Source organism: Pocillopora damicornis, chromosome 10 (assembly GCF_964200805.1).
Source record: "Pocillopora damicornis chromosome 10, jaPocDami1.2, whole genome shotgun sequence".
In the NCBI taxonomy this organism is placed as follows: domain Eukaryota; kingdom Metazoa; phylum Cnidaria; class Anthozoa; order Scleractinia; family Pocilloporidae; genus Pocillopora; species Pocillopora damicornis.
In genome coordinates, this window is record NC_142679.1 from 1,353,986 (window position 1) to 1,381,101 (window position 27,116).

The following is a 27,116-nucleotide window of genomic DNA, read 5'->3' on the forward strand; positions in this document are numbered from 1 at the left end:
GGCTCAATGCAGATTCATCATGTTTTCAAATTATTTTAAGCTGTTGTGCACCCTCTAAAATCATGCAATTCGATATACTTCAGGTTATCATATATGACGACCTGCTTTGAAGGCGGGTTTCATGCACGAAGCGAAATCACGCAAATAAATGGTTTCTTTGTATTTCTTTAAGTTAGATCAAAACCTAGGTACTGTAGTTATCTACAAGAAGTGAATTTCCTGTATCAATATTTAGCCAAACAGATGACTGGTCGTAAAATTAGCTGTCACACATAGAATTACGAAAATGACGTTTTAGCCATCATTAAGGGTCACTCAAGTGCCCTGTTGTGCATGATATAGAATGAGGAATGTAGTAACAGATACTCAACATGATCTAAACAATATCGGTACACGTTCAATTTTAGTACGGGTCTTTATGCAGTCTCCATGGCGACGCCAGGAAAGACGTGAAAGTGATGCTGCGCTGCGCTCGGTCCCAGTACGGCTCGAGAAAGCAAGGAGTAGAAAGTAGTTTATAATATGGCACGTCGATCAAACTTGTTTATTTTAGATTTGCCGGTTTTCGCAAAATAATAAACTAGCTGCCCTTTAGATCGATTAAGTACTGACATTACTTTTTTTTCACAAATCTTACCCCGTCTTAACACAAACTCTTATCGCCCATGGATTTAATATAATTATCTGAGGAGTTCATTTCAGCTGGAAAACTAAGCGTGACCGGATTAGATATATACACTTAAGATGAGAAGAAAAGAAAAGTTTCTATAAGATTCTTGCATATTTCCTTGCAAAAAGAGGAAAAAAAAGCCCCATGAAAACCTCTACATTCCACTGCTCTTAAATGTCTTTTCATTATACACATCATCATAGAGATTTTCTAGAAAGTTCAAGTGATTTTAACCTTGAAAAACATCTTGCGGACTCACTACATAAGATAAAATGGAGATTTGCTTGAAAATATTCCTTCAAGCCGGTGGCCATTTGCACTGCGCAGAGAGATCTTTTTTGAGTCTGGTGATAATAAATCTCTTCGACCATCAGCGATCCGAGGCTGCAGTCAAATTTTGCTCCCAAGTTATGAAAATGGGAAATAAGAATATCCTAAAATAAAAGCAAAATGAATATTCTGAGAGGAGACTCCCATCACTCTAAGTACGTGGTTTTCAGGGCGGTTCCCTGAAGTAAAAGTAAACCAAAAATCTCTAAAAATAAAGTACCATTTGACTAAAACTAGTCCTATGACGAATAAGTAAAAAGTTATTTTAAAGTGCCTGAAGTGAAATTAATTTTTGCTTAGAAACTGCCTAACTTAGCAACGACATATTGGTATATAGTACTGGCTCCGCAAGCTGGAAAGGTGCAGTGAATCATTTGAGCTAAATGGCTCCAGGTCTTAAGTCAAAGAGTATTTAGCATATAAATCTTTTCTTAGAGGTATTCCAAATCGTGACGTATTCTAAATAGGAGAGCGTTACGAACGGAGACCTGGAACTGACTTTTAATCAAGGGTCCAGTTTTCTCACGGCCATAAACAGTTGCACCACAAAATGCAATTTTGTTTGCTGGAATAATAAATTTCCAAAATTCTGTGATCTGTGTCAAAGTTAGTCTAAATTTCTGGGATAACACTCGTCTTGAGAATATGGAGTACTCTTCTGTAGAACGTGAAATGGAAGCTGAAGCACTGCAATCAATCTACGGAGAGGAAATTGTTTCGGTAAAGAGATCAGAAGAGAATCAACCTGTGTCTTATGAAGTAAACTTTCAACAGAGTAAGACAAAAATAATTTTCACATTACCAGGTGAGATAATTTTTCCTCAGTAGTTCCCATATTCTAAACTTACCTTGGATTTATAATGCTTCATACGAACAGCCTTATTATTTTCGCTACGATCGCTTTAAACTAGAGTCCATCTTCAATTTTTCAAGACTGTCCTCTGAGTGGCTAAGATTTTTCCCACCTGCTTAGCAAGTCTCGACTGCAATTACTAGCAGACAAATAACCGGGCTACATAAGCCCCTATTCTAATTTTCTTGAAGGGTAACCCTTACGCAATGATTTACTTGCTTTCGTGTATAAATGACTCTGTAGTTACAGGACATATCATCAAGCGATTATGCATCATAACATCAGTATACTTATTCATTACAGCGAGGATCAGTATACTTATTCTCCATAGTGTTCTCTATACATTTCCTAAGGACCTGGCAAGGAGAATTTCTTAGCCAATCAAGAGCCTCTTTAGTTGATGAGCATTTCTTTTATTCTGGTGACCTTGATGTGTGATTTGGGGGTGATATGTCAAAGTGTTCTGGATAAAATAGTACATCCTAGGGTTTTTTTTAGTTTATTTACCTTATGAAAGAAATCTATGCCTGTGAAGTATCATTTAGGAGGTTCTGAAATTCAGAAGCATAGTTAATTGTGATTACTGCAGAGTTCTGTTAATTTCTTAAAGAGACTTTCTTGTTCCTCCAGAGAACTACCCCAATGCTCCACCTTCCATCAGTGTTACACAAGATAATCAACCAGCTTATACAGAATTGGAATCACTGTTGTACCACATTGCACAGGAGAGCTGTGGTGAAGTAATGATTTATAATCTCACTGAAGAATCTAAGAACTGGTTAAAGAAAATGGAATCATCTGAAAAACTGATGCTTTCCTCTCAAGGAGAGAAAAACTCTCCTGACAATACAGCCAACATTTGCAAATTCTTTCTTGAAGGGAAGTGTAGATTCGGAGTCAAGTGCTTAAATAAACATGGTGAAGGAGTGCAAGCTAATAGTGGGGTGCAAAATGTTGAGGAGAGATCATCCACCAATGATATTGAAAAGGTAAAAAGTGCAGGAAAGTCTGTTCACAACTCTGGAAATAAGCATCATGAAAAGAAAGAGGTTGTCTTAAACAAGAAGAAACCTCCCATGAAAACAGCAAGTGATGTCATTTCCAGAATTCAATGGGACGAGGAGCTTTCACCAAAAGATTTTGTGGTTGGTTACCTGGATAGATTTGTTGGAATTGTAGAGAAAGACTTCACAGATCTGTCATGGGAGGATCTGGCTTCTGTGGATCACTTTGTTGACCTTGCCATTCCTCGTCATAGAATTCAGTATTTCAAGTACCTGGGGGAAATTGTTTGGGACAAGCGGGAGCGTATTGATAGAGTCTTTGGATCTACAGGAAGCAATGAGACCATTCTGGATGTCAAAGAGAGGATCAGTATGCCACAAAACTCTGATCAAGAGCAAGTCACAGAGGAAACAGTACCTGATACTGGAGTAGTTTCCAATGCTTCAGAGCTTCTGAAAGTGAAGTCTGTTAAAGAAAAGAATGGGCCAAATTATTTCATTGCAATTCAGATTTCAGATGAGGGAATAATTGAAAACATTAACAAGGTGAGTTTAGAATTTAATTGGAGGGAATTGTAACCCTTTAAATTCCAAGACCTCATTAATATTTCTCCTTACTGTCAGCTTTACAATTCTTATCATGTTAGTTCTGAGAATTTGTTATTGTACCTACTCATAAGTAGTAATAAGCGACAGACAGTTCTTACACGTATGTAGCAAATTTTTTCAGCGCATGGAGATGTCGTTAACATGATGCCTTTTTTTACACGTATGTAGTGGAGAGATTTTATGTACCAAGAAAAAATGAATGATACACAAGCGCCATGCAGTAAGTTCATATATATCGCACTCGAATCTTTTTTTCCGTTTTTTTCATAGTTGCACATGAGTGACACTAATTGACCATTCTTTCTTTAAGTTATTGAAGATCGAGAATGCACAATTTGCGCGTGAATATGCAAATTTTTTATGCACATGCACAAAAAAGCAAGCACGCGGAACAAATGTCATGGCATTAATATGATGCCATTTCTTACACGTACGTAGTACGTGGTACATATTTGTACCACGTGACATCAATAGTCGATTCTGATTGGTCGGGCTATATACTGTCGCTTATTACTACTCTCATAATCCCCAAATTGATATTTGTCTTTATTCTCATTACTTGTCTGGTTGATATTGTATCGATATTGTTTGCCAAATAATGCATTGAAAATTTGAGGAGAAGTTACATAATGGTCACTTCTGTAATTCAAAGGGTTTAATAAAACTACCTTTATTTTTGCAGATCCAAAGTATGATCCACCTAGAGCTTGGCCAAGAAGCAGAGTATGAAGTAACGCCAAGTCAAAGCTTACACATCACCTTGCTAATGTTAACTCTGAAGAATGAAGATGACATAGCCACTGCTAAGAGCATTCTCAAGTCAATCCAACCTTTATTGGTGTCCCTTCTTCCACTCAGGCATAAACTAAAAATCAATGGTCTTGGACAGTTTCACAACAGAATTCTTTATGCAAAAGTTGATCCTGATGACAGGTTGTTGAAAATTGTCCAAGCATTGAAATTTAAGTTTGAAAAGGCTGGAATAAGTTTGGAAGGAAACCGAGATCAGTTTGTACCTCATCTTACTATCACAAGAGGAAGGTCTTTAACTGATGAGTTACTTAGAAAGTTGCAGGAGTTAATGAAATCTAACCTTCAATTTGGAGAACAGGCAGTGGAGTCTCTCATTCTGTTCTCCAGATGTCTGCCAAAAGCTGTCGATGGTACTCATCAGAAAGTTTCAGCAGTGGAAAACTCCTTGAAGGCATTGTCTTTCACCTTACCACCAAAGTTCTGCCAATATGCAGATTATTTGTTTGAAAAGAAGGAGATTTGTGAGGATGAAAGAAATAAAATCAAAGCACTTTTTCACTCAGGGAATGCTTCAGAGATGGACAAGGGTCTTGCAAAACTGACAGAACTCAGTAACTCTTTTCAAGATACAGGTAGAGTTGTTATAATAATGAGAGGCATTCCTGGAAGTGGAAAAACACATCTTGTTGAAAACTCAGAAGAAGCCAGAGAATCAGGTGGATTAACATATTGTAATTCAAGACAGTTATTTCAAAAGAAAGGTGCTATAGCCTTAGATCTCTGTGAACTAAACATTGCCGAGGCTTACTGTCGCTCTTGTTTCCTGGATGCTATGGCAAATTTATGCCCTTTTGTTGTAGTGGATGGTGTCTACACCAAGTGTTGGGAGTATGCAGTGTACAAGAGTCTTGGTCAAGCCTTTGGTTACACATGTCATGTGCTTGAGGTAAGAGTGTCGGAGCCTGAAGACATCAAGTCATGTCATCAAAACTGCAATTCTGAACTGCAACTGAAGCAGCTTCTGGGGTATGTGCAAGATTGGGAGGAAGACACAACAGCTACCATTATCAAACCCTGGTTCACAAATTTGGACCACGTAACATTTACAGAGAAAGTTTCACTCAAAGAACTATTGAAAAACTTTTGAAAGTTTGAAATTGTATTGTAATTGTATTTCAGGAGGTTTTGTGTAAGTGTGGTGGGTATTGATCCTAAAGAAAATAAGGGTAATGCCTTTTTTTTTTGGGGGGGGGGGGGTGTGGGGAAGGGGGAGGGGGGTCTTCTCCATCACAAAACATATTTAACCTTTTTACACCTTAACATCAGTAAGCATTTTCTCTACACTGTACTCTATACATTTCCTAAAATAGTGACAAGGAGAATTTGTTGAACAATCCAAACCTTCTTTAGTTGTTGATCATTTCCCTTGCTCCTGTGACCTTAATGAGTGATTCAGCAGTGATATTGTGAGGAAAATAATAATAGTAATAATAATAATAATAATAATAATAATAATAACTTAATTTACCCTATAAAATGGATCAGCTAGTACGGTAGTAAAAGCTGGTATTGACCCCTGTGTAGCCATGATAAAATACTCTCAGTCTATAACTTCTATCTCTATGAATACCCGGTAATTCTTAAAAAAAAAACTAATGATAAAACCTTAAAATATAACCCTAAAATATAAAAGTTGGACATTTATTATTTATATTTAAATATAAAAATATGAAATATTGACAACTAGAAAAAAACAACTTTAAAACCTAGGTTAGCAAGGATATAGTTGTTAGTCACTCCTAAAGGTCAAAGGGTCAAAGGCACTTCAATTCCCCCTCCCCTCCTCCTCCTCCCCCCCTCTCTTGGTAGCACACCATCCTAAAAAGTAGCCAGTGTTAATGTAAATGCACAGTTTCAATCACGGTTACAGGTATAGTTTTGACAGTTGATCTTTGCATATATCATTGAATCCTGATTGCTTTATTATTTAGTATAAATCAAATTAGAATTTTTTTTTCGAGTAATGAAGATATATTTTCAATGTTTTTTTTTAAGTATGCTTCTAACTTACAATACTTATTTCAAGAGAAGGAAAATGAAAAAAATTTTGACATAACAAGGATTGTTTTCTGAAGTTGCTAACTTACAGCATGCTGTGGAACACTAAACCGTGACACTTGGAAACATTTTTCAGAATACCTCAATTTACAAGCCGACGATAGCTTAGAATATTAAATATGTACACGGTATGAAAATGAGTATTTAATTCTGTTGAATAAAGTTGCACAGGACAGAGTGAATTAATTTATGTATGTCTAAAGATCAAATTAAGTGCCTCAAAAGGTAAATCGAAATTTAATATCGCTATTGTTTTGATCACAGAATTTACTGATGCTGTAGGGTAGAGGCGAAAATTATCTGCATCAGAAATTACTCACGGTCTTTGTTGTTTAAAGAGGCCTTTGTAGATACAGATGCCCCTAATTTGATATTTTAATGGAAACCCAGACACTAGTCTCAGGTTTAAAAGGAATAGTGAAAATAAAAAATCTACTTTTATTACAATACAGGGTTATCCAATATATATGACCTCTGATTAGATTTGAAATACCGGTAAAATTGAAGAAAAAATGCCTGTTGCGAGATACCCGATAACAAACCAAGAGTCTAAAGCCGTTTATTATTCTGCACCTTAAATATGTACACCGGTTTAAAGTAAAATCTGACGCTTTTGGCAGGGGAGTACTCATTTCAAACAGTATAGTCATGGTGCGATTGGAACGTCTCCCCACCCCCACCCCCAGCACTAAATATACTTAAAGGAACTTCACTCTCTCTCCCCACTCCCCTAAAAAAGTTTAGGGCCAAACTGAGATTATAATGAACACGTTGTCATTTACAACATTCCATTTTTTTCAGTTACATAGTTCCCGCTTAAAAGCGCAAATAGGTTAAGGATTACATGGTGACCGGGCGGTAGCTGAGCGCACGCACTGACTTTAGAAGGCGGCTCTGAAGGTAAATTAAACTAAGATCAAAAAACGTACCGACACGTTATTTTGATATGATTACCGTCAGCGATCATAAAGCAAAGGCGAAAATTCTCGCATTAGAAGTAACAGACAATCTTAGTTGATTAAATTGGCCTTGGCAAACGTTTACAGATGCCCTATGCATGGAAACTTAGACTGCGTTTCAGGATTTTTTACAAAAAAAAACCTTTATACCCTTCTATTTTTATACATAAAGAGGATCTCGTGATCCCTGTGTCCACTCATTGGTTTTGTAATACGGGAGAGTCTTTGAACACTAAGCTTTTAAAACACATGATGATGAACAAGTTGACACCATTATGCACTCTGACCAAGTGCGTAATTGAAATACTTGACAAAATTTCGACAGTGTTCCAATAATTGAGGCAAATTTTATTGGAATTAATTCTGAACCAGAGAAAATTAATTTCTTTCCACTCATTTCTCTCACTCATCTGCAGACATCAGCCCACAACCTTTTACGCATTTATCTGTGTTTCCCGAGAAAACAGGAAACATATTTCTCGCTTAGTTATAGCCTGCCGACTTGTATTTAGCGAATCTGAAAAAGAAAATTAAAGAAACGCGCTCTAGGGTAGTTTAATTGCCCGCCCTGGAAACAAAAGTCCCATCTTTCGCAGACGGGGCATTACAATATCGTTTTTTAATTTCTACGCCAGAAAGGCTGAAAACAACGTTTTGTATCTAAATGCCGAAAAAGAGTGGCTAAATCATCCTTACCTCATCGGTTGAAATATTTCGCTGGGAATAAAAACAATATTTTGATATTTGCCGTCGGCTGCTTTCGCAAAAACCAAGAATACCCAGCGAGTACGTGCGCAAAAACACACGAAAGAGGCAACATTTACTTTCATCCGCCCACTGATTTACGGCTTGCATCCGCAGAGATTTGTCAGAAATAAACATATATTGGGGTCAATTAACAAAGCATTAACTATCGGAAGAGAAATAAATTTCCTGCGCTCTATAACATGTGAATTATATATTTTAATACATCATTGTAAAACATGACGAATAACCCATGCAGGAAAAATAGAGAAACAGTTCATCTCCTACTGCACTTTATTACAATTTATTTGAGGAAGTGACGTCAAACACCGATTTAATCGCGAAAATGCAAGAAATTTCAAATACTTATTTTAGTTTCTCCTTCCTCTTCCTCTATGGACCGAACAGAGACGAATTTCAAGTTTAGAGACTTGTCTGACCTTTTTCAATAGAAAACCGTTCGTTTCTTTAACGCAGCGGGATGTTAGACATAGCTCTTCTAATGAATATGAATTTCTATAAATTGCTGTAAGAGAAGTCAGTTAGCTTTTCTAAATGAATTTAAAACCTCCTGTGTTGTCTAGAAGTCATGTCTTTCGATCTCTCAATGACTTTTCCTCCGAGGCGAAGAACGGTAAAATGTAAGAACATCCTCAAACCCATCAGAAGTAACAATCACTAAACTTATTTTGAACTTATTACGGAGATGGCCTCTGCTTTCCTTGCAAGTCGCGGTACTTCTGTTATCTGTTATTTTGAGATGTGGGGACATAAACTTCAACAGCTCTTGGATGCTTACCAAACAGTGCTTTTGCTCTCTTCATATGAATGCATTTTAAAACTGTTTGCGGAATACAACTGAATTCATGCATACGATAAAAGCTGCTTCCAAAACACATTAATCGCAGTCTTTTTTATTCGCCCGGCTGTTGAGTCGATATTATTAAGTGGGGATGAAGGCTATTCAATCTGGAGACAGATGGCCATGAAGCGTTTATTTTCACGTCAAGATAAGAACAATTTAAATATTAGTAGCCACCATTCAGGTCACACGCGCGGTCAAACTGCTTTTTAATTCGACACATAAAGTGATCGAAAAACTTTTTCGGCCACAAACGGTGCACTGTGGAACAGCGCGGGATAAAATCGTCCGATTTTAAAGCCCGAAGCGGTGATTCGGCGACTAATCTCTTGTTTAACATGTCTTCTGCTGTAAACCTAACGGAGCAATTTGCAACTAACAAAAGCACAACTTCGGTGGAAGGTTTCGATCGACTAGCCATCGTTCAACTGATGTGCTACTCTATAATCACCGCTGCTGGTTTGATAGGAAATACCCTAATTTGCTTGGTTGTTTTTAAAAGACGCCGCTTGCGTATCACCGACGTTTTCGTCCTCAATTTGGCCGCAACAGACTTAGCAACTTGTGTAATAAGTATACCATTTGACTTTGTGGAAAGACTAGTGAAAGAGTGGCCTTTTGGAAACGTGCTGTGTAAAATCGTGTACCCTTTGCAAACCATTTTGATGGCCGTATCTGTGTACACGCTGCTTTTCATGAGCTGGGAGAGACATCGTTCAGTTATGCCGCCATTTAAGCCAAAAATAAAAGCAAAACGAGCAGTTACGATAGTTTTTATTCTCTGGGCTGCTAGCATCAGTTTGGTCGGACCGTACATTGCCATTCTTAAAGCTGAAACCAGCGACGGTGTAACTCAGTGCATGGAAAACTGGCCTAAGAAATACCATCCCAAAGTGTTCACGCTTGCAGTTTTTATAGCTCTGTATGTGTTGCCGCTTTTTGTGATCACCGCCAACTACATACGGATCAGTCAAAAGCTCTGGAGAGACATACAAAGAATGCACAAGGCGATTGGCGAAAGAAAGCGCAACGGTAAAAAGCCACTAGTGCAGGCGAGAGCTCAGCGCAATATGAGAATCGTCAGGATATTTATAATTGCGGTGATTGCCTTTTCACTCTGTATGTTACCCAACCATATCATGTGGATTTGGAAAGATTTTGGTTCGGATAAGGATCTCCGATATTTTGGTACCATAATCAATTTTTGCTATATCTTGGTTTACTCCAACTCAGCCATTAATCCGTTCATATTTGTGTTTCTCCACAGACGGTACTGCCGGGATATTTTTAGCCCATGTGGCACTGTGAAAATGCTGGTGATTTCATGCTTAAGATTTCGATCGCAGGAAACTTGCAGCAATGCGAACATCTACAGAAAAAGCAAAATTTCGCGGAGAAGAAAGCGGCGCTCACAAAGAAAATCAAACCATCTACCCTACACGATGCAGCTTGCAACACCACGAAGCGCACGAAGCACTTACGCGGCAAAAAAATTATTGTGGAATAACAGTTATTGGTGCAAAGAGCTAATTCCTAACCTTGAGGCAAAAGAATATCGTGTTTCGTTCAGAAATGAGCCACTTCAGTCATTGAAAGATGGAGAAGATGTCGATGGAGGCAATGATGAAAGAAATCAAGTGTCAACAAAAAAAGTGAATTTTGGTGAAGTTGTCCGTATTGAAGCGCAATAAATATGTAGATCTCGCAGGTTAAAATTGCGATTCGCATGACTTTCAAGACACTGGATACTTCGATTAGAAAGTTGTAAACATTTTCAATTTTAATTTTGCAATTTTTTGCGGTTCATTTTAAGCGAGGAAATGGGACGAAGAAGGCTATTGCCTGCCTCGGAAAGTTAGCCAAATACTATTAGGCTGACGAGTAACTGAATAAAACACAAATGACGTATTTCATTTCTATTATGATTTGCACAGCACAAAAACTTAACTGCATGAGTCCATCTACAATGAAAGTATAAAGTTCATTTAACGAGCAACGTTCAAAAAATGGCCAACTTGCGGCCGATCACTTAAATATAAAAGTAAACGAGCAACTGAGATAAAGACAGGAGTATATATGATAAATTATTTAAAATTGACGACTTGCCTCAGTTATCAAAGATTTGGCACTTGCTCATAGAGCTCTATTTAATATATATTTTCTCGTAAACTAAGACTTTTGAATTTCATTGTTTGAAACCTTATGAGCACCAACTTTGATTGTTTTCTTCATAACATAAGTCGTGGACTTTACAGTAGGTCATGGATAAAAAGAAAACCATGTAAAAATGAAAAAAAATTGATTTCGCTTAATTTTGTGAATCACAATCATTTGAAAATGAAAATGGAAACTGACATTAATTTGACTTTTTCTCGGCGACAATATGGCACTATATATTTTCATGGTGATTAACTGCACACAGTTTCTTCAAGAAGCATTATAAATGAATGTGCATACGTTATTCTTCATACCAAGTGTATCTTTCGGTTCCCGTGCGATACTTTGCTGAATAGACCACAGGTCAAAAAAAAAACTACAAAACAAATAGGTTTTCTTTGTACTTTATACATGAAACGACATGTGAATTTTATTTGGACAGAAATGCTCAAGTACATTTACTGTGGCTTTTTGATTTACAGAAAGTATATTAGGTAAAACTTTAGATTTAACCACATTTTAATATTCCCTTACACACTGTCATATCATTAAGACAACTGTTTATTATCACTTTTCCTGTTTGACGATAGATGACAAGAATAGAATAAAGACAAAATCAATTGTTTTTAATATCAGGCAGCTACACTGTTTCTTCAAAAAGAAGACTACCGCGCTTAATCTTCTAAACTGTTTAGTAGTTAGCATTTCTAATGAAGCCGACATTTGAAGTCGCCCAAGTTATACAAAAACTCAGAATAAGTCCTTTTTCATTGGAGGTATAAACAGAACAGCTTTTACCGCTATTTTAATTTCAGCCTTTAGTGGTACATCACGCACTTAAATCCTCTTAACATCACTTAAGGGAACAAAATAAACAAAGGGTCGAAATGTGTGTTACATCTGTTCACTTTTGTGTATTCCTGTCAGTTGTATTACAACATTCTTCATGTATGAAACACTCAATATGTTTCCTTCACGAATTGTTTGGACCTAGTTACATCGAAATTTATAGAAAGATTGTACACAAACACCTTTTTAATTTCACATTTATACACCGTCTGGCCCTGTCGAAATGACTTTTATATTCTATTTTCAATATCCGCGGAAAAGGAAACAGAATGGCAGTTTTTAGACAAAATAAGATTGTAAAGACGTATATGAATGTCTTTAATGTTTACAATGAGCTGACTATCGGAAATCGCTCTCCTTTCAACAGCAGGGTATTGGAAAATTATTACTTTCAAGCTAGCACGCAAGAGGCAGCATATATATTCATGTATGTCATATTCAATAGTCGCCAATTAAAAAAACGGCGAAGCTATTAAGAAGACAAATTTCACTTTTCCTTAAAACGCAGGGAAATATTTGTCACGCGAAATACAAAGATAGCAAAAGAAGACACTGCGTGTTGAAAATCAACACATTCTGAAGCCGTTAAAATTATTTATCACCATAATATATAAAATATATCGCATACATGGTCGTACGAGGGTGAAAAATATTGTATAAAAGAGAAGATAAAGGTTGTCTTTATCAAAAGATAATGATGAGGGCATTAAATGTAAAAATTAATGGCACAAATACTCTACGCGAGCAAAAGGCTAATCTAATTTTCGACTTGAAAATAAAACAAGCCTTATAAAGACGAGTTTTATTTAAAAAAAAATTAATCACACCACAGTAAGGTTTAAAAAGCACGCCATGTTTAAAAACCTGGTTACCATCCTGACATCGTTATCTTTGCATGGGTAGCAACAAGAAGCACATTCCCTGCGGGTTGTGAAGATATCCTGCTTTGAAAACAAGAGAAAGTGCGGCATTAAAATAATATCGATATGAAAGCGCACTTTATTTTGCCCTCAAAAATAGCGTTCTCCGCTTAAAAGGCCGGAGGTCACGATAACACTTTTCATTCTTCTTTTCAGCAAGATACAATATGTTTAAGTTTAGGTGCATATTTTAAATTCATTTTCATGATTTTGTGCACGTAAATATTGATTCTATTTTTCTTAAGATAATGGTATAAACATATAAGATGACATTTAATGATTTTTACCGAATCTGTCTTCGCAGCATTGTGGGTAGGGAAGCAGCATTTTTTTCCCAAAAAGACTGAGCTGAGGAGTTAAATAGGGGCTGGGCAAAGTCAAACGCAGAGCACAAGTTATTGATAAACTGACTTGAAAAAACACATCAACTGTAGAGAGCAGTAATGGATATCAGAGTAAAGTAAAGGTGATCAAGATTTTGTTTTTCTTTTTTGCGACATTTTCTTTACGAGTTTAGCTTTTGGGCCAGTTGAGAGATCATTGTATTTTATTCGAAAATTTTCACGATCAATAATCTACGCGAGTGAATGAGAAGGGATGTTTAAAAATAGCGAAACAATCTCGACTCCAAAAAATGAGTGCTGGAATATTTTGTCCACTATGGGTTACCATCATAAAATGTGACGGCAAAATAAATGTACAATCTATTGCGAAAAAAGAGTCTTTCATCAGCTTTCAGTCGCTCTCGTTTTCAGTGGGCTACTGAAATATGACAAGCGATACCGGCCGTAGTTCGACCAGGAGGAGTCAACACCACTAGAACCCTATTACAAAATACAACACCTGTGCAGCTATAGGTGATGAAAAACTCACGTATATCAACAGAACGAACTAGAATGGTGTCATGGCTTTAGGATTGACCCAATTTATTACAGAAACATTTCGAACAAAACCTTTGTTGGAGGCCAGTTGTTTTGTGAATTGATGGTAGACGTATTCTGAGCGCTGATTCCGGCATTTGCGTGAGTTATTCGCAATATGAATTTGACTAAAACTTCCTGAAATTATTAGACACTAAACAAGATTGATATCAGTCGCCAACGAGACTCACCGACGCTATAAGACATCGAGAGTGATAAGGTAAGACTAAACTCAAGTCAGTGATCATGAAACCCTTATAAAATGAATAATAATTTACCCATTTAACAAGGAAGAGCTCTCAAAACTCCTCAAAACGTTCAAGTCCTTCAAGCTTTCGTGCAGAGGAAAACCAAAGAACACGAGGAAAATCTCTTCGAGCAAGCCCAGACACCAACCCCCTGTGGGGTAGGGTAGAGTGGAAATAAGGTTCTGAAAAACCCCAGGTGGGTGGTGTCTTATTCTCCTTAGGAGCCTAACCCCGTGCAGAATGTAACTCTTACCCCGTTGTTCGCGAATCGTTATTCACAAGTGCAATTCATCGACTTTTTGAATCATCGCACCATATTAAAAAATCATGATTCCAGTTGTTTTTGGGGTGGAGTTTTATTACAAATGACTTTTTATCGACAGTCTCATCACCTTTTTTCAATACTTTCTAAGTGTTCCGTCAACATTCGCGTCTCGTGCATCGTTCAGTTTGAAGGCTGCTTCCATTACATCTTTTCCCACCATACCTCGGACGTGGATCGTCACACAGCCTCCTTCTGGCGCGAAGGCCAGGCCCACAAGTTCGACCACAGGGAGACCAAGAGCTCCAGCGGCCCCAGTGGCCATGAACGGGAGCTGAAAATCAAAACACGATGACATGTAAACAGTCTCCGACATCAAAGCTTTTTCTATGTATATGAGGCATTTTAAGCACCTTATGAGCGTGGAAAACGATGACAGCCCTAGCTTGTGGTTATCCGCCCTGCCTATTATACGTACCATAACACTCGTTTAGCGAGCATGTCCTTGGCTGCTTTTGAATTCCGTAAGCGCCCGCCCCAGGGCAGCGTGTTCGATCACCTGTCATGCAGAATCTCTGACGAACCTTCTGACATTTGTCATTACACGGACCAAACTTTGTCCAAGAACTCCACGCCTTGGAGCTTTCACCTATTCGAGTTTTTAAAACAGATAAATAAATAAATGAATACATAAATAAATGATTTAATTGATTTATTAGTTAACTAAATGACAGAGGAGTGAAATAATGCATGAACTAGTGAAATAGAGAAAGGAGGGAAGATACACAGCCTGGAATGACCCTTTCTATCCTAACATCAGTATGCATATTATCCATACTGTTCTCTGTACATGTGTGTGTTGACAAGGAGAATTTAATCGGTGATCATTTTCTTAATTTTTACTAGAGCAGTTTTCGTTCAAGTATCGAAAGCAATCCGGGACAGCATTGGTTTTGCTTTACTTTGTTCTGTATTTGTTCCAGAAAAATCGCACCACTCTCTTAACCAGTCAGATGCACAACTGGACAATCACGACTTGATGGTCAGCGTTTTCTCGCGCTCTGTGTGGTTCGCTTGTTTTAACTTTGAGTTTTCATTGGCTCATTGAGGTATTTTACTTTCTTCTGATTGGCTGCTGTGATTACTTTAGTTCTACATTTACAACACTCAATCGAAAAGCTCAGTGGTAAAACTAATGCAATCCCGTTTGATAAAAACACTCAATTGACACTTACTTTTACAGTCGTACAGCGCATTCAACTGCTGTATGTCGGTTTCACTGAAACCTTTCCTTTGGCCGAGTTTCGATCCGGAATGTTTGATGGGTTTTATAGTCTGTTTTCCATTCTTGGAGAATGCGTGACTCCCATAATGCATCAGGCTCTGGAAGTCGTACATAGCACCCAGGAAGTCCATCTTGCCATGCGGGTACTTGTTAAAATTATGGGCCTGACCTGTGATATTGAGATGGAAAGTAAAACTCGCACCTACCATATTCTTGGTCTATGGTATATGAGCTCAGATGCCTTGTGCTGTAAACCAATCAAAACTCAGGAATTGCAATATGCCGTGATCAGTCTCATTTAAGAGAGATCTTAAATATTGTAACAATCATAAGACCAAGATGAACTCCCTCCCCTCCCCCCGGAAACATTCGAATTCCCTGTCGCGGTTGGATGCTCAACCAGGTGAGCCAATGAGAACAAGATAGCGGTCAAACATGACGCATACGCAAATTTTGGTCAGTGGCGCGCCAACTTCTGATGCAAAATTTTAAAAAGGATGAAAACAGCGCCCTCGCAAAAAATTTACGATAGAAAGGAAAATGTCTAAAAGGAAACAAATGTAGGGAGGAAAAAAACTCGAGACTTTTCGAACACAATGTTTATTTGATAGCACGAATCCTGTTCATCAACCATTGTCGGGCCACCCCTTAAGACAATTACACGTTTCGATATTTGCACTTGCGCAGACGTCTGACCCCAGAGAACTCGCCGGCGAGTCAGAGTGTATACCTTTGGCGACATTCTCCCATAGTATCTCCACGTACTTGTTACGATCCGTGCGTGACTGTTCATGCCAAAAGCCAGCAGCGTGCATAAGCTCATGCATTATGATTCCTTTCTTATCACATCCGGGACCGATGGAAAGAAGCTGGGGACCTGGGATGGAGACCTTCTGACCTACGGACGACCAACAGCTGTAAAATGCATTGCATCAAAACTCAGTTTATACAATAGCGTATTTTAAAGTGGTCAGCCTCATCTATACGCGGGGGAGAATTGGCTGATAAAAAATTATAAGCTGGGGGCGTTTGACTGATGGCTATGGCGTTTGATAGGAAATTCCTGATCAGAACCACACAGGAGTACCCTTTATTCGCTCCTATTACCTGGCTACCTTTGCAGGAAAACCGCTGACTAAGTAACTTCACTGGAAGCAAAACACCAATGAGATCAAGTGAAATAATTACAAGATCGCTATATCAAATTAACATGATTGCAAATGACTCGACTGCAAATATTGAGACCTTTTAAAATAGTTATGAGTGATATGAAAATCACAATTTTTGTTCCCTTGTCTTACCCAGGCCGTTTCACGAAATAGATCCAGTGCGGTTCTTTCCTTCTCCGCCTGAAGCGTAAACAAGTGTGTCGATGGAACTCTTTAATGGCTGCCATGATGACGCTCTTGACGCGGTCTAAAAAGTAGGAAGTTAAAATTAACAAGAGCCACATCGTACCAAGCTATCATCCTGCAATTCCCATCATTCCAAAGTTTAATCCTCAGGTCAACTCGTGTGAAAATTGTGCGATTGCAAAGTTGGAACTTGATTTTGGAGCATTCTGATATAATATAGTTAGTCGGTTATCAGGAAAACAATACACAGCCACCTTAAGACTCACACAGAGCTGGAGATATTCTATACGGCAAAACACGGGTTTTCCACAGTTTTTGTCTGTTTCTTACAGCATTCCTCCTTATAACGTTATTTCCACCTTCAGGTCCATCTGAATCACCTTCCTCTCGTTGATCTACAAGGTGCTTATCTTCATTAGTCAAAACAATATCTGCCTCGTACAGTCTGCCATTAACACCTGTAAAAGACGAAAACTAATTTGTTTTATCCAATTTCGTCCTGCAGTTGATCTCGCGAGCTGAGAGCAAATCCTCATTTCTGACTGATCCTTTGAAAAGCTATTATGTTCACAAGGCATTGGTTTGTTCATGAAAATCAAAATTTCTTTGGCATGATCTTTAGGCCGTGCACTCAATCCCGTTTAGTGTTGACTTCGTTTTCTCCTTTCTTTTTACCACAGAAACATGTAAACTTGAGAGCATTTTTCCATACGTTTAAACCTCATGGTTCACGACCAGAAGAACTTACTCACTGGCACACTTAAATATAATACTTGGCAAGAAATTCAGAAAAGAGATTTGTAATTCTGAGGTGATTTGAAGAAAAAAACTGCTTCACATACATGGCTACATTGAGTTTTTACCTGAAATTAAGGAAATTACTAAGAATATGATATTGAGATGAAATTAGAAGATCCTCGCAGCTAAGAACACTACTGAAACTAGTAGTTGTAAGTAGGACCTGAAAAAAATTTCAGGCCCGTACGGGATTTGAACCCATGACCTCTGCGATACCGGTGCAGCGCTCTACCAATTGAGCTAACAAGCCAACTGGGAGCTGGTCAATGAATTGGGTACAAATAAACATCCGGGTGAATGAAGATTTAGATATATGAAAATTCACATATTTGCACTGCGGTGGAAAGATGAAATTAGAAGATCCTCGCAGCCAAGAACACTACTGAAACTAGTAGTTGTAAGTAGGACCTGAAAAAAATTTCAAGCCCGTACGGGATTTGAACCCATGACCTTTGCGATACCGGTGCAGCGCTCTACCAATTGAGCTAACAAGCCAACTAGTTTCAGTAGTGTTCTTAGCTGCGAGGATCTTCTAATTTCATCTTTCCACCGCAGTGCAAATATGTGAATTTTCATATATCTAAATCTTCATTCACCCGGATGTTTATTTGTACCCAATTCATTGACCAGCTCCCAGTTGGCTTGTTAGCTCAATTGGTAGAGCGCTGCACCGGTATCGCAGAGGTCATGGGTTCAAATCCCGTACGGGCCTGAAATTTTTTTCAGGTCCTACTTACAACTACTAGTTTCAGTAGTGTTCTTAGGTGCGAGGATCTTCTAATTTCATCTTTCCACCGCAGTGCAAATATGTGAATTTTCATATATCTAAATCTTCATGATATTGAGAATTTCCATGATGCCTGATGTTTATAAATCATTGAACCATACCACTATTCAGCCCTTCTATGTGATTCAAGACTGCATCATCTGGCTTTTCTGATTCAATAGATTTTGTCTCTGCTCCATTCATGGATGGATTGCCTGTAAGAGGAGTGACTATCAGTTACAACATATAGAACCACAACTGAGCGTAATGAGCATGAACACAGTGATCGATAGATGTACATGTACTAACGCGGTAACAAAAAATCACTACCGCGAACGTTCAAATTCCCAATCCAGACTTAAACAATTGTAACACTTATATTATTGTTTCTACGTTTGATTAGCGAAATTTGATTTCTTGTGTTGTTCAGTTCTGATTTTTAAAGTACAGCAGCTCTCTAATTTGTCTGATCAAATAAATTTGGCAAATCACTAACCTGAAGCAAAGGGAAAACACGTGACACATAACCATATGATGAATACGAGCACAATGTTTCCTCGGAACATCTCTGAAGAAAGTCTTCAGGAAATTGTTTCGCATCGAAGTCCATCAGACATCTTCGTCTTTTAAAATTTATATAAATCTCTTTTAATCTTTAAACCTCAACCTGCGGGTTCATTGTGTTGGCACCTGTCTCCTGCTTGCTGCTAAAAACACGTGTTCTTTGGCTGTCCGGTGATAGTGTCGCACAATCGTTCGCATGTTTCGGCCATCTTCGGGTGATAGGTCAGATCTTCGGACGAACAGTGGGGATTTTGTTTGATCGTGATATATCGGCCATTTACGAATGAACGGCAACGTCGTCGGAGATTTATCGATTTCCGGAATAGAGATCGGGTACCAGACAATATCTTTGAAAATTCTTCGATTTTCGACATGTTATTAGAAAACTTCTAGTCCTCGAATAGATCGTAAAATTGTATTTTACCGAAATTTCATTGGCTTCAGAAGTTGCTCGAGGTTTATTCGGAAGGTTTTAACCTAACCGTTCGCAGTGTTTATTTTATGATCTTACAACGTTAGGTTTTAGGGCGACTTGCTTCGCAAAATTCAGTTTTAGAGGAAACAAGTTCTAAAAAAACAAACAAACAAACAAAAAAGCTGGCGAACAGATAGAGTGTAAATGGATAAGTCACCTCTGTCTTTCTAAATATTAAACCATTTTCATTTCGACAGTAAGTTATGAGGAAAAGGTCGGACGAAGCAATGAGCGACGAGCTGTGTGCAATTTGGCCGAGTGTAGAGTTGGCAGTAAGCTAAAGGTTACATTGCCGAATGGAAGGCAGGAAGGCACAAATTCGTAGACTTACCGGTCGGTGTGTGCATTTCTGTCGAAAGACCGCTAATCTTGGCTTTGGCTGAGGTTTGTTTTAAAGCAGGCATTCCCTTGAGGTCGCCAGAATTCCGCGCTGTGCAATCCACGCTTTCCAGCACTTTGCGGCATTCTTGTCGATAAGAATGGCAGACCGACACGTGCTTAACCTGAACACTTCAAGCGCAATAATTTTAAACAAGATTGAGAAGAGAGTCCATAAAATAATGTTATTTAGTGAGAAGATTAAACGGTAGATTAAAGAGATCATGATCTATGAATTACTTCGATCAAAAAGTACATATAAACAAGAGCTTTCTTTCAGGTTTTAAATTACCATGTGATATTTTCTTTCAGCAACGTTGTTTAGGTCGAAAATTTCGTTAATTTATCATCATTCTTGGAAAAGAGCTTAAATTTCTCTTGCTAACACTATCGCCTGATTTGATAATTACGCAGATTAACGCATCCTGTTTCTACTTACTGTATCACCCCTAAATCACACTTTGAGGTCACGAAAATAAAGGAAATGATCACCAGCTAAAGAAGCTGTAAATTTGAGCGAATTCTCCTTGTCAGCACCTCAGGAAATGTACGGAGAACAGACAAGAGAGGATGCATTGATTGATGTTAGTTTGTAAAGGGTTAAATTTGGTAAATTATGGCAGGAGTACCTGTCAAAAGTTACAATACGAATCTCACTGGATTTAAAAGTCTTTTATATACTGTCTCAGTGGTGAATTTTAAGCGCAATCTTCGACCAAGCTGTTGTCTTAAAACGAATCCTTAATTGCGAAAAATCAGTGGAAGACTGTAGTTTTCTGGCAGTTTAGACCTGGTGTGTGTGGGGGTTGTTTTATACTTTATGGGGAGAATGTTTTACTTAGCGTTATTTCTGTTAAAAAGAAAACACCAATGAAGGGTGCTTTTATCCAATGTAGTTTCTGATGTAGCTGCAGTAAGTGGTTTCAAATTCTTTTATTCTGTTGTTGCTTCGCGAGCTGCGTCTCTTCTTTATGAACCGAACCGAACCGAAACTTCTAAGCAGCCAAATTCCTTTTTTTTTTTATAGTTTTTACTTAAAAAGCTTTTAAAAGACTCCAAAAAAACAGTATAACTGACAGAAGGGTTTAATAAATCTTACTTATAAGCTAATTTGTTTTTTCGTTTAAAGTTATAATGTTATTTAAAGCCTTTTAGGTGCCATCTCTCTTCCCAAGGATTTTTCTCGTTCTCGTTCGCTTGCGCCACATTTCTAACAAAAAAAAATCAAAAGAAATTCACCAAAAAACCATTAATTTGGAACGCATTTCAACACATCACGGCTTCCTGTTTTCAAAGTTCGTTGCGTATCTAAACATAGGCTCTTTCGGACACTGAGCTAACGAGTGGATCGAGTGGAATCACGACCCACTTTTCAACTACTTGTACATACATTCTACTAATGTATGAAACTCGGAGTAATCTTGTCGTGTATTGATAAACGTGGATGATTTAATATTTGTGCAAATTTATCATATGGACCGATATGAACTCCGGGTTATTCACGGGTATTGTAGAATGGGACCAAAGTTATGGAGGAAAGGAATTTTGAGGTGGCGTCGATTTTATCATGCAGCAATATTTTTCTGAACATGAGTCTATTTAGGGCAAGGCAATTCTCTGAAAATGTTCTACGAAGGAGACATGAAATGAAGGGAACTGTTTCAGAGGATGAAAAAACGCGTTTATGCATAAATGAGTGTATTTGATGGTATCACGTCAAAGCATTGAAGGAGCGCTTTTCGACTGGGTGTCGTAACACCTAAACCGAAGTAGTCGCATCGACCAACCAGAATAAAGCTTGATATCACTGAAAGGAGCCAATGGGAACTACGATTGCTTTTAATTTTGCATCTGATTGGTAGAGAACGTATAGCGAGTGTTGTCTCCACCAATCAAAGAGCCAGAAGAAGCGACAAATGAGCCTGATCCTACTTACTTGCTCCGTCCTTTTTTCCTTTACATTTAGGTCTGTTCCCTTTGCACATCTGTACCTCAACAAGCGGTCCCTCGCAGATATCTCCACCAAACTGAGGTGCCGGTCCATCACACAGCCGGGACCTTGTTTGATACCCTTTGTCACAGGTGGCACTGCACCCGCTCCAGGCTGCCCACCGTCCCCAATGACCGTTTAAAGGGACTGGAATCAAACATAGATTCATGTCGTATGGTTAAATACTACAGTTTGATTGGGTTAGCCACTGTGATATATGGCTCATTATTCAACTCTAAACCGACAGTCTCCTGGCGTGCAGTGGTGTTATTTTTTTCTTGCAGATTTCTTCGGCAAAATGTCGTCTCTAATTTTTCGTTCCGCTACATTTATCAGTCTTTCACTATATCAGGTCAATACAAAGGATGTATTTTACAGGATACGATACGTACGCGTATACCAAATCATAGTTTTGCGAAAAAAAGTTATTTCTTTACAAAACGCCTTTTTCTTCTTCTAAAATAAAGATGTTTAAAAATGAGTCTTAACGATAGAGAGAAATTTATATCATCCTACCATTACACTCTTCAGAATCACAACGTTTGGTATCAGTCTGTATTCCGTCTTTATCTACCCCTGGGCATTTTTTCCTGTCTTTTGCCGCACAGAACCTTTCACGCACCATTGTGCAATGTATGTCACAGGGACCCCACTCTGTCCATCTACTCCACTGACCACTGGGAGCTGTTTGAAAATTGTCAAATAATTCAGTTAAAGCATAAGTGTGAAATATTTAAAGGGGTTTCATACCCTCGAGAAATGTTCATTTCGACTCGTGAAGACAACATTCTAGGTGTGGCTGACTTCCCTAATTTCCTTTATAATCGATGTCTATCAAACCATAGTGACAACGTTTTTGATATGATCTGGCATTTGCAACCCCTTAAAGAAACTTTGGAAAATTGAAAGATGTGAAAGTTTCAGTTTTTCAAAGTTAGACAAAATCTGTGGTTTTCATGTCTGTCAGATTCGAAGAGAATCTTCGGTAACCATTATAAATGCCAGAGGTGTGACTCACCTGTTTGTGTGACACCAATAACCCTAAAATGTCACGTTAAAAATTATGACACAAGACAAGAGAGGAACGACAGATAGAACGAAAAAAGGGAAGTAGCGATATTAAGTTATGATGGTTTCTAAGAAACTCAACTCTTACTTTTGCAGTCATAGATGGCGTTTATTTGTAGAATGTCGGTCTGGCTGAGCTTTAGTGTTTGCCCGAACAGCAAGTTGGGATTTTTCAGTGCAACCATGGTCATCTTTTTGTTTTTGGAGTACAGATAGTTTCCATAATGCATAATACTATCAAAGTCATACATTCCACCAGCAAAATCTACTTCATTTACGGAATGTTCGTTGAAATTTCTCTCTTGACCTGTGGGAAAGGGCATGGTAAACAAAAGGTTTCTTAATAATTGATATGGAAAGACCAATACCTGTGATATCATTATCTTGATTAAACATACCGTATTTTCTCGGATAAGCACCCGGGCGCTTATTTAAATCCCGACGTTTATTTATCAAAAAGAATCCAAGTTGCCGTCAGTTCACGATCAGCAGTAGTTACAGATGGCGTTAAAATGTGGGAAAAACACAAAAGTGTCACACGAGGCGAGAACCAGTTCACAACAAGAGGAAAACAGGATACTGAAATAAGTAAATCTGGCTGGTTAATTCAATCTTTTCTCTCACCTTTTTGAATATTTTCCCATAGTACTGCTATATATTTGTCCCGATCCGTGCGGGATTGCTCGTGCCAGAATCCGAGGGCATGCATGAGCTCATGGAGTATGATTCCCTTACTGTTACACCCATCTCCAATGGAAAGCTCTTGTGCACCAGGCACACTATACTCTCGGCCGACAACGGAATAACATCTAAAGAGACAACACAAAATGATTTTTAGTAAAAGCGATAATTCTCTTTTTCTTTTTTTTCATATGGTCGATCTGAGTCTTGAACGCTAATTATGGGTAAAAGTTAAAGTCTGCATGAGAGGTAAGTGGCCAATCCAGCCCAACATATCCCCGGATGGTGTCCGCAGCATGAGGAGAGGGGGGTTACTGCTGCTAGCCCGGAATGAGATGCTAGTCTACTGCAGGTTGCCTCTAACATTTTTCAAAGTCTTCCAGTCATATCGCTTTTCCTATACTCCTCGGTTGGAGAGACGCACCGCTAGAATAAATGTCTTTCCCAACGAAAGAACAAAATTACCCGCCCAGAAATCGACCCCGACCTTTTAATCCAGAGCCAACCGCGAATACGTCTAACAAAGGTAAATCTTGTCATAAATGCCGGAATACAAATCCATCGTAGCTGCCTCTTGTTCTCTCCCTAACTTTACTATAACTTAACCGAGTTACTACGTTAGGAGACTAGATCCCCCATACAAAGCTTGTTTTAAGGATAATCCCTCTCAACTCATTTGAAGATTCAAGAATGGTCATCTGAGGTCTCCTGCAAATCCTGGGGATTCCGGGGATTTTGATGGGTAACATTTCTCGAATTGTATTTATACTCCTAGAGTGAGACACCTCTGAGTTTTGTTTCCTCCGTCACTAAAATCCACTTTTCGCTCACCCGTTCTTCTTTACCATCCTTATCCAGTGTTTATCTCCTTCCTTCTTATCTTTGAAGCGCACGCAAGACACATCTTGTATGGCTTTCATGGCAGCTCGAATATTATCTAGTGCATCACCTGATTCAAAGGAGATAATGATGTACTTTTACAGAACTGTTAAAAAAAACTGAATCTATGTCAGTATCTGAACGATTACGCACCTACCCCTCCCTTAACCCAACAATAGTCAACTGATAACAAATTAGGGTTAACGTTGGGGAGGAGTGGGTGCGCAGTTGCTCATATACTGACATTGAACAGAAACCTTATCATTACCGGTACCAAAATGTACGAAGCTGATTGGTTGTAGACGGCACTTTTTTTTCGGTCATAAACTGATATTAACATCTTTAACGTCACTCACCCAGAGCAACTGTGGCCGTCACTGGAATGATCCTAGACGGCCAGATCTTTCTACGCGTGCGCACACCTTTCCTTTTTTCTGCATTTTCCTCGATATTTTCGACTTTAACCTGGGCGCCCTTAGCATCTCCTGTTTCACTAGTATCTACCAGGTCGAAGTCACTTTTAGTGAGTTTGATGTCGGTTTCGAAGAGATTCTTGTTTTCTTCTGCCAAAGAAGAAACACAAAATACAAAATGTGAGGTCAATGATTGGCTGTGTGCTTCTTAAAAGGTTTCTTAGTTGCATGACAGGGCAATATTCAATGAAAAGTGGATAGCAATCCTGGTGTCATCAGTTTTGCTTCAATGCACTCATTAAAAAACTCCTGTAAAACTCCTGCGACTCTCTCGACCAATCAGATGCAAAATCACAACAAATCGCATACGCTACTCGCCGGCGTTTTCCCGCGTGTCAGGCAGTTTAGTTACTGGTTCGTTGTATGATTTTTCTCTGTCATGATTGGCTGTTGTCATTATTTTGGTTTTGGATTGGTGATACTGAGTTGATCTACGCTCTACTGAAATGGATGAGAGATCGTGATGCAGTTACTAACCATTTTAAACATAAGTACCGTACCTTCATTAATCTCCTCGATTTCGTTTACCACGGAGGAATCTGTCAGATTCTGTGGTACCGTTTTGTCCGTTCCATCGAAAACAAGGTGGTGGCGCCTAGGTTTACCTGTCGTTCGAAGGGGGCAAGATTCAGTCATGATTGCATGTCAAATATGATGATATGAAATTCTGAAGCAATGCTTGTGTAATTTATTGAAAAGAAATAACCCACCATGCAGAGGATGCGAGACACAAAAAGCAATCCCGAAGAAAAATGTTGCCAGCAACATTTTGGTTAGCTAATCAACGGGAATAAAAATTGGATGTATCTTTTAAAACACAAACTGATGTCAGGAGTGGTTCTTCTGCTTCAAATCATTTTTTTTTCACAATCGACCTCTTGCTATCTTGTTGCCTACATTTGGGGAGAGTTTCTGCCAATCAACAGTGCAAAACGGTGTTAGATGCGTTAATAACCATGTCCACACTGGAGGAAAAAAAATCATGAAGATGATTAGTTGTAACAGATGTACAGCAGGAGAATGAGGTCATCAAACAGTCATTTTCGTTAAAGTAGCATCACTGGAAGAATAATTACAGAATTGTGAGGTGCAAAACTGATGAAAAAAAGGGAAAACAGAAGAGAAACAGTACTCAAAGAGAGAAATAGATAAAAGGCCATTTAGTTATTGTATACTGAAATTTAGAGAAAAGAAGATGCTGTTAATTTACTAAATATGCCCTTAGTATTGTCATGTGTCAAGTTATCATTTATTCAAGCATTGTTCATTGCTCGATCATCACATGGTTCTTGGCGATCATAGCACTTATCTGGCTCCTTCAACAAAATACTTGAACATTGCAAAGGTACTGAAAGATCCTAAACATTATTCTATCATTGATAAAGTGGTAATATGTTGTTGATAAGAATATTATCAGGATGTGAATGAAGTGTTTATTTTTTGTCAACATGCCGGCGATATTTTTCACACTTTGGGCGAAAGCAAAGTAACCAGAACTTATTCATGAAATGAATAAATTCAAATGGTATCAAAACTCTACCTACCTTTGAAATCAGAGAAGAAATTCCGTAGATTAGTTTTTTTTTTTTTTTGCTATCGGGTGACGCTTGAAGTAATTCACAAATTAGTAAAAGATTTTCTTGAATCGCGCTACTGGGGTATACTTGTTTCGTAACAGGTGCCTGCGGGTGCTTTTTGTTATTCAATTATATATCACAACTTGGAAGTCTTTTTTTAGCTGATAGGAAACAATGGACACCTATCAGTTCACGATAATTAGTCAAAGCATTTAAAGAAAATCTTCCCAAAATGCCAATGAAGAAGATGGCTGAATTATTTCTAAAACCTAAGCCTGACGCAATCGTTTCTCGCGCGGGTGAAAAAAGATAAGAAAGCGCCACATAGGCGCTTTGTGGCTGGCCGATTCACACAAAACCTTTTTTTTTTTTTTCAAGCACCTAAATCTCTAAACCACGGGTTACCACCGTTTGCAATCCATGTCAATGTTTCTTCATCTTTAGCCATCACTGTTCGCCTGTGGTTCATTCCTGCCTCTTAGGAGTTTCTCGACCCTTGCGTATGCTTTGTCCAGTAGCAATTGGAAGGACGCCCCAAAACGGAAAAACCCTCTCTCCCTTAAACGAAA

General features: G+C 38.4%; 4 protein-coding genes across 7 annotated transcripts; 2 read left to right on the plus strand and 2 right to left on the minus strand.

Annotated features, from left to right (window-relative positions):
- The first annotated feature begins 1,514 nt into the window (after nt 1-1,514).
- LOC113667747 (uncharacterized) lies at nt 1,515-6,508 on the plus strand. Its single transcript, XM_027183604.2, has 3 exons — nt 1,515-1,805; nt 2,484-3,403; nt 4,149-6,508. The coding sequence occupies exons 1-3, from the start codon at nt 1,646-1,648 to the stop codon at nt 5,364-5,366; spliced, it is 2,298 nt and encodes a 765-aa protein (XP_027039405.2). The 5' UTR covers nt 1,515-1,645; the 3' UTR covers nt 5,367-6,508.
- A 1,745-nt stretch (nt 6,509-8,253) lies between these two features.
- LOC113667661 (neuropeptide FF receptor 2) lies at nt 8,254-10,810 on the plus strand. 3 transcript variants are annotated; one of them, XM_027183518.2, is made up of 2 exons: nt 9,070-10,090; nt 10,170-10,810. In XM_027183518.2, exons 1-2 carry the CDS (start codon nt 9,241-9,243, stop codon nt 10,208-10,210), a joined length of 891 nt encoding a protein of 296 aa, XP_027039319.2. In that variant the 5' UTR covers nt 9,070-9,240; the 3' UTR covers nt 10,211-10,810. The 3 variants fall into 3 exon arrangements, with proteins under 3 accessions (XP_089041154.1, XP_027039319.2, XP_027039321.2); XM_027183520.2 differs by having other exon boundaries at nt 9,078-9,934; nt 10,170-10,308; XM_089185028.1 differs by having other exon boundaries at nt 8,254-10,810.
- A 661-nt stretch (nt 10,811-11,471) lies between these two features.
- On the minus strand, nt 11,472-19,178 carry LOC113667665 (hatching enzyme 1.2). 2 transcript variants are annotated; one of them, XM_089185030.1, is made up of 9 exons: nt 18,959-19,156; nt 18,585-18,677; nt 17,165-17,356; nt 16,845-16,959; nt 16,274-16,458; nt 15,494-15,712; nt 14,737-14,907; nt 14,389-14,592; nt 11,472-12,852 (listed from the first exon to the last, which is right to left on the minus strand). In XM_089185030.1, exons 1-8 carry the CDS (start codon nt 19,026-19,028, stop codon nt 14,417-14,419), a joined length of 1,221 nt encoding a protein of 406 aa, XP_089041156.1. In that variant the 5' UTR covers nt 19,029-19,156; the 3' UTR covers nt 11,472-12,852; nt 14,389-14,416. The 2 variants fall into 2 exon arrangements, with proteins under 2 accessions (XP_089041156.1, XP_027039324.2); XM_027183523.2 differs by having other exon boundaries at nt 11,606-12,849; nt 18,959-19,178.
- A 1,770-nt stretch (nt 19,179-20,948) lies between these two features.
- Nucleotides 20,949-26,620, minus strand: LOC113667666 (zinc metalloproteinase nas-7). The gene is made up of 10 exons (XM_089185038.1): nt 26,515-26,620; nt 25,681-25,935; nt 25,471-25,575; nt 24,854-25,060; nt 24,450-24,567; nt 23,562-23,746; nt 23,026-23,244; nt 22,386-22,553; nt 21,816-22,016; nt 20,949-21,089 (listed from the first exon to the last, which is right to left on the minus strand). Exons 2-10 carry the CDS (start codon nt 25,736-25,738, stop codon nt 21,031-21,033), a joined length of 1,320 nt encoding a protein of 439 aa, XP_089041164.1. The 5' UTR covers nt 25,739-25,935; nt 26,515-26,620; the 3' UTR covers nt 20,949-21,030.
- Nucleotides 26,621-27,116: the final 496 nt, after the last annotated feature.

What these genes read in the sequence shown, in the direction of transcription:
- LOC113667666 (XM_089185038.1), bottom strand. Translation starts at nt 25,738, where the DNA reads ATGTTGCTGGCAACATTTTTCTTCGGGATTGCTTTTTGTGTCTCGCAT. An exon ending in GACGGCCACAGTTGCTCTGG is followed by an intron (nt 24,568 to 24,853) that starts GTGAGTGACGTT and finishes CCTTTGAATCAG; the next exon opens with GTGATGCACTAGATAATATT. An exon ending in ATGGGAAAATATTCAAAAAG is followed by an intron (nt 23,245 to 23,561) that starts GTGAGAGAAAAG and finishes CCTTTCCCACAG; the next exon opens with GTCAAGAGAGAAATTTCAAC.
- LOC113667661 (XM_089185028.1), top strand. Translation starts at nt 9,241, where the DNA reads ATGTCTTCTGCTGTAAACCTAACGGAGCAATTTGCAACTAACAAAAGC.
- LOC113667747 (XM_027183604.2), top strand. Translation starts at nt 1,646, where the DNA reads ATGGAGTACTCTTCTGTAGAACGTGAAATGGAAGCTGAAGCACTGCAA. An exon ending in AATAATTTTCACATTACCAG is followed by an intron (nt 1,806 to 2,483) that starts GTGAGATAATTT and finishes TTGTTCCTCCAG; the next exon opens with AGAACTACCCCAATGCTCCA. An exon ending in TAATTGAAAACATTAACAAG is followed by an intron (nt 3,404 to 4,148) that starts GTGAGTTTAGAA and finishes TTATTTTTGCAG; the next exon opens with ATCCAAAGTATGATCCACCT.
- LOC113667665 (XM_089185030.1), bottom strand. Translation starts at nt 19,028, where the DNA reads ATGTTCCGAGGAAACATTGTGCTCGTATTCATCATATGGTTATGTGTC. An exon ending in GTGTTTTCCCTTTGCTTCAG is followed by an intron (nt 18,678 to 18,958) that starts GTTAGTGATTTG and finishes CTCCTCTTACAG; the next exon opens with GCAATCCATCCATGAATGGA. An exon ending in TAGAATATCTCCAGCTCTGT is followed by an intron (nt 16,960 to 17,164) that starts GTGAGTCTTAAG and finishes CCTACTTTTTAG; the next exon opens with ACCGCGTCAAGAGCGTCATC.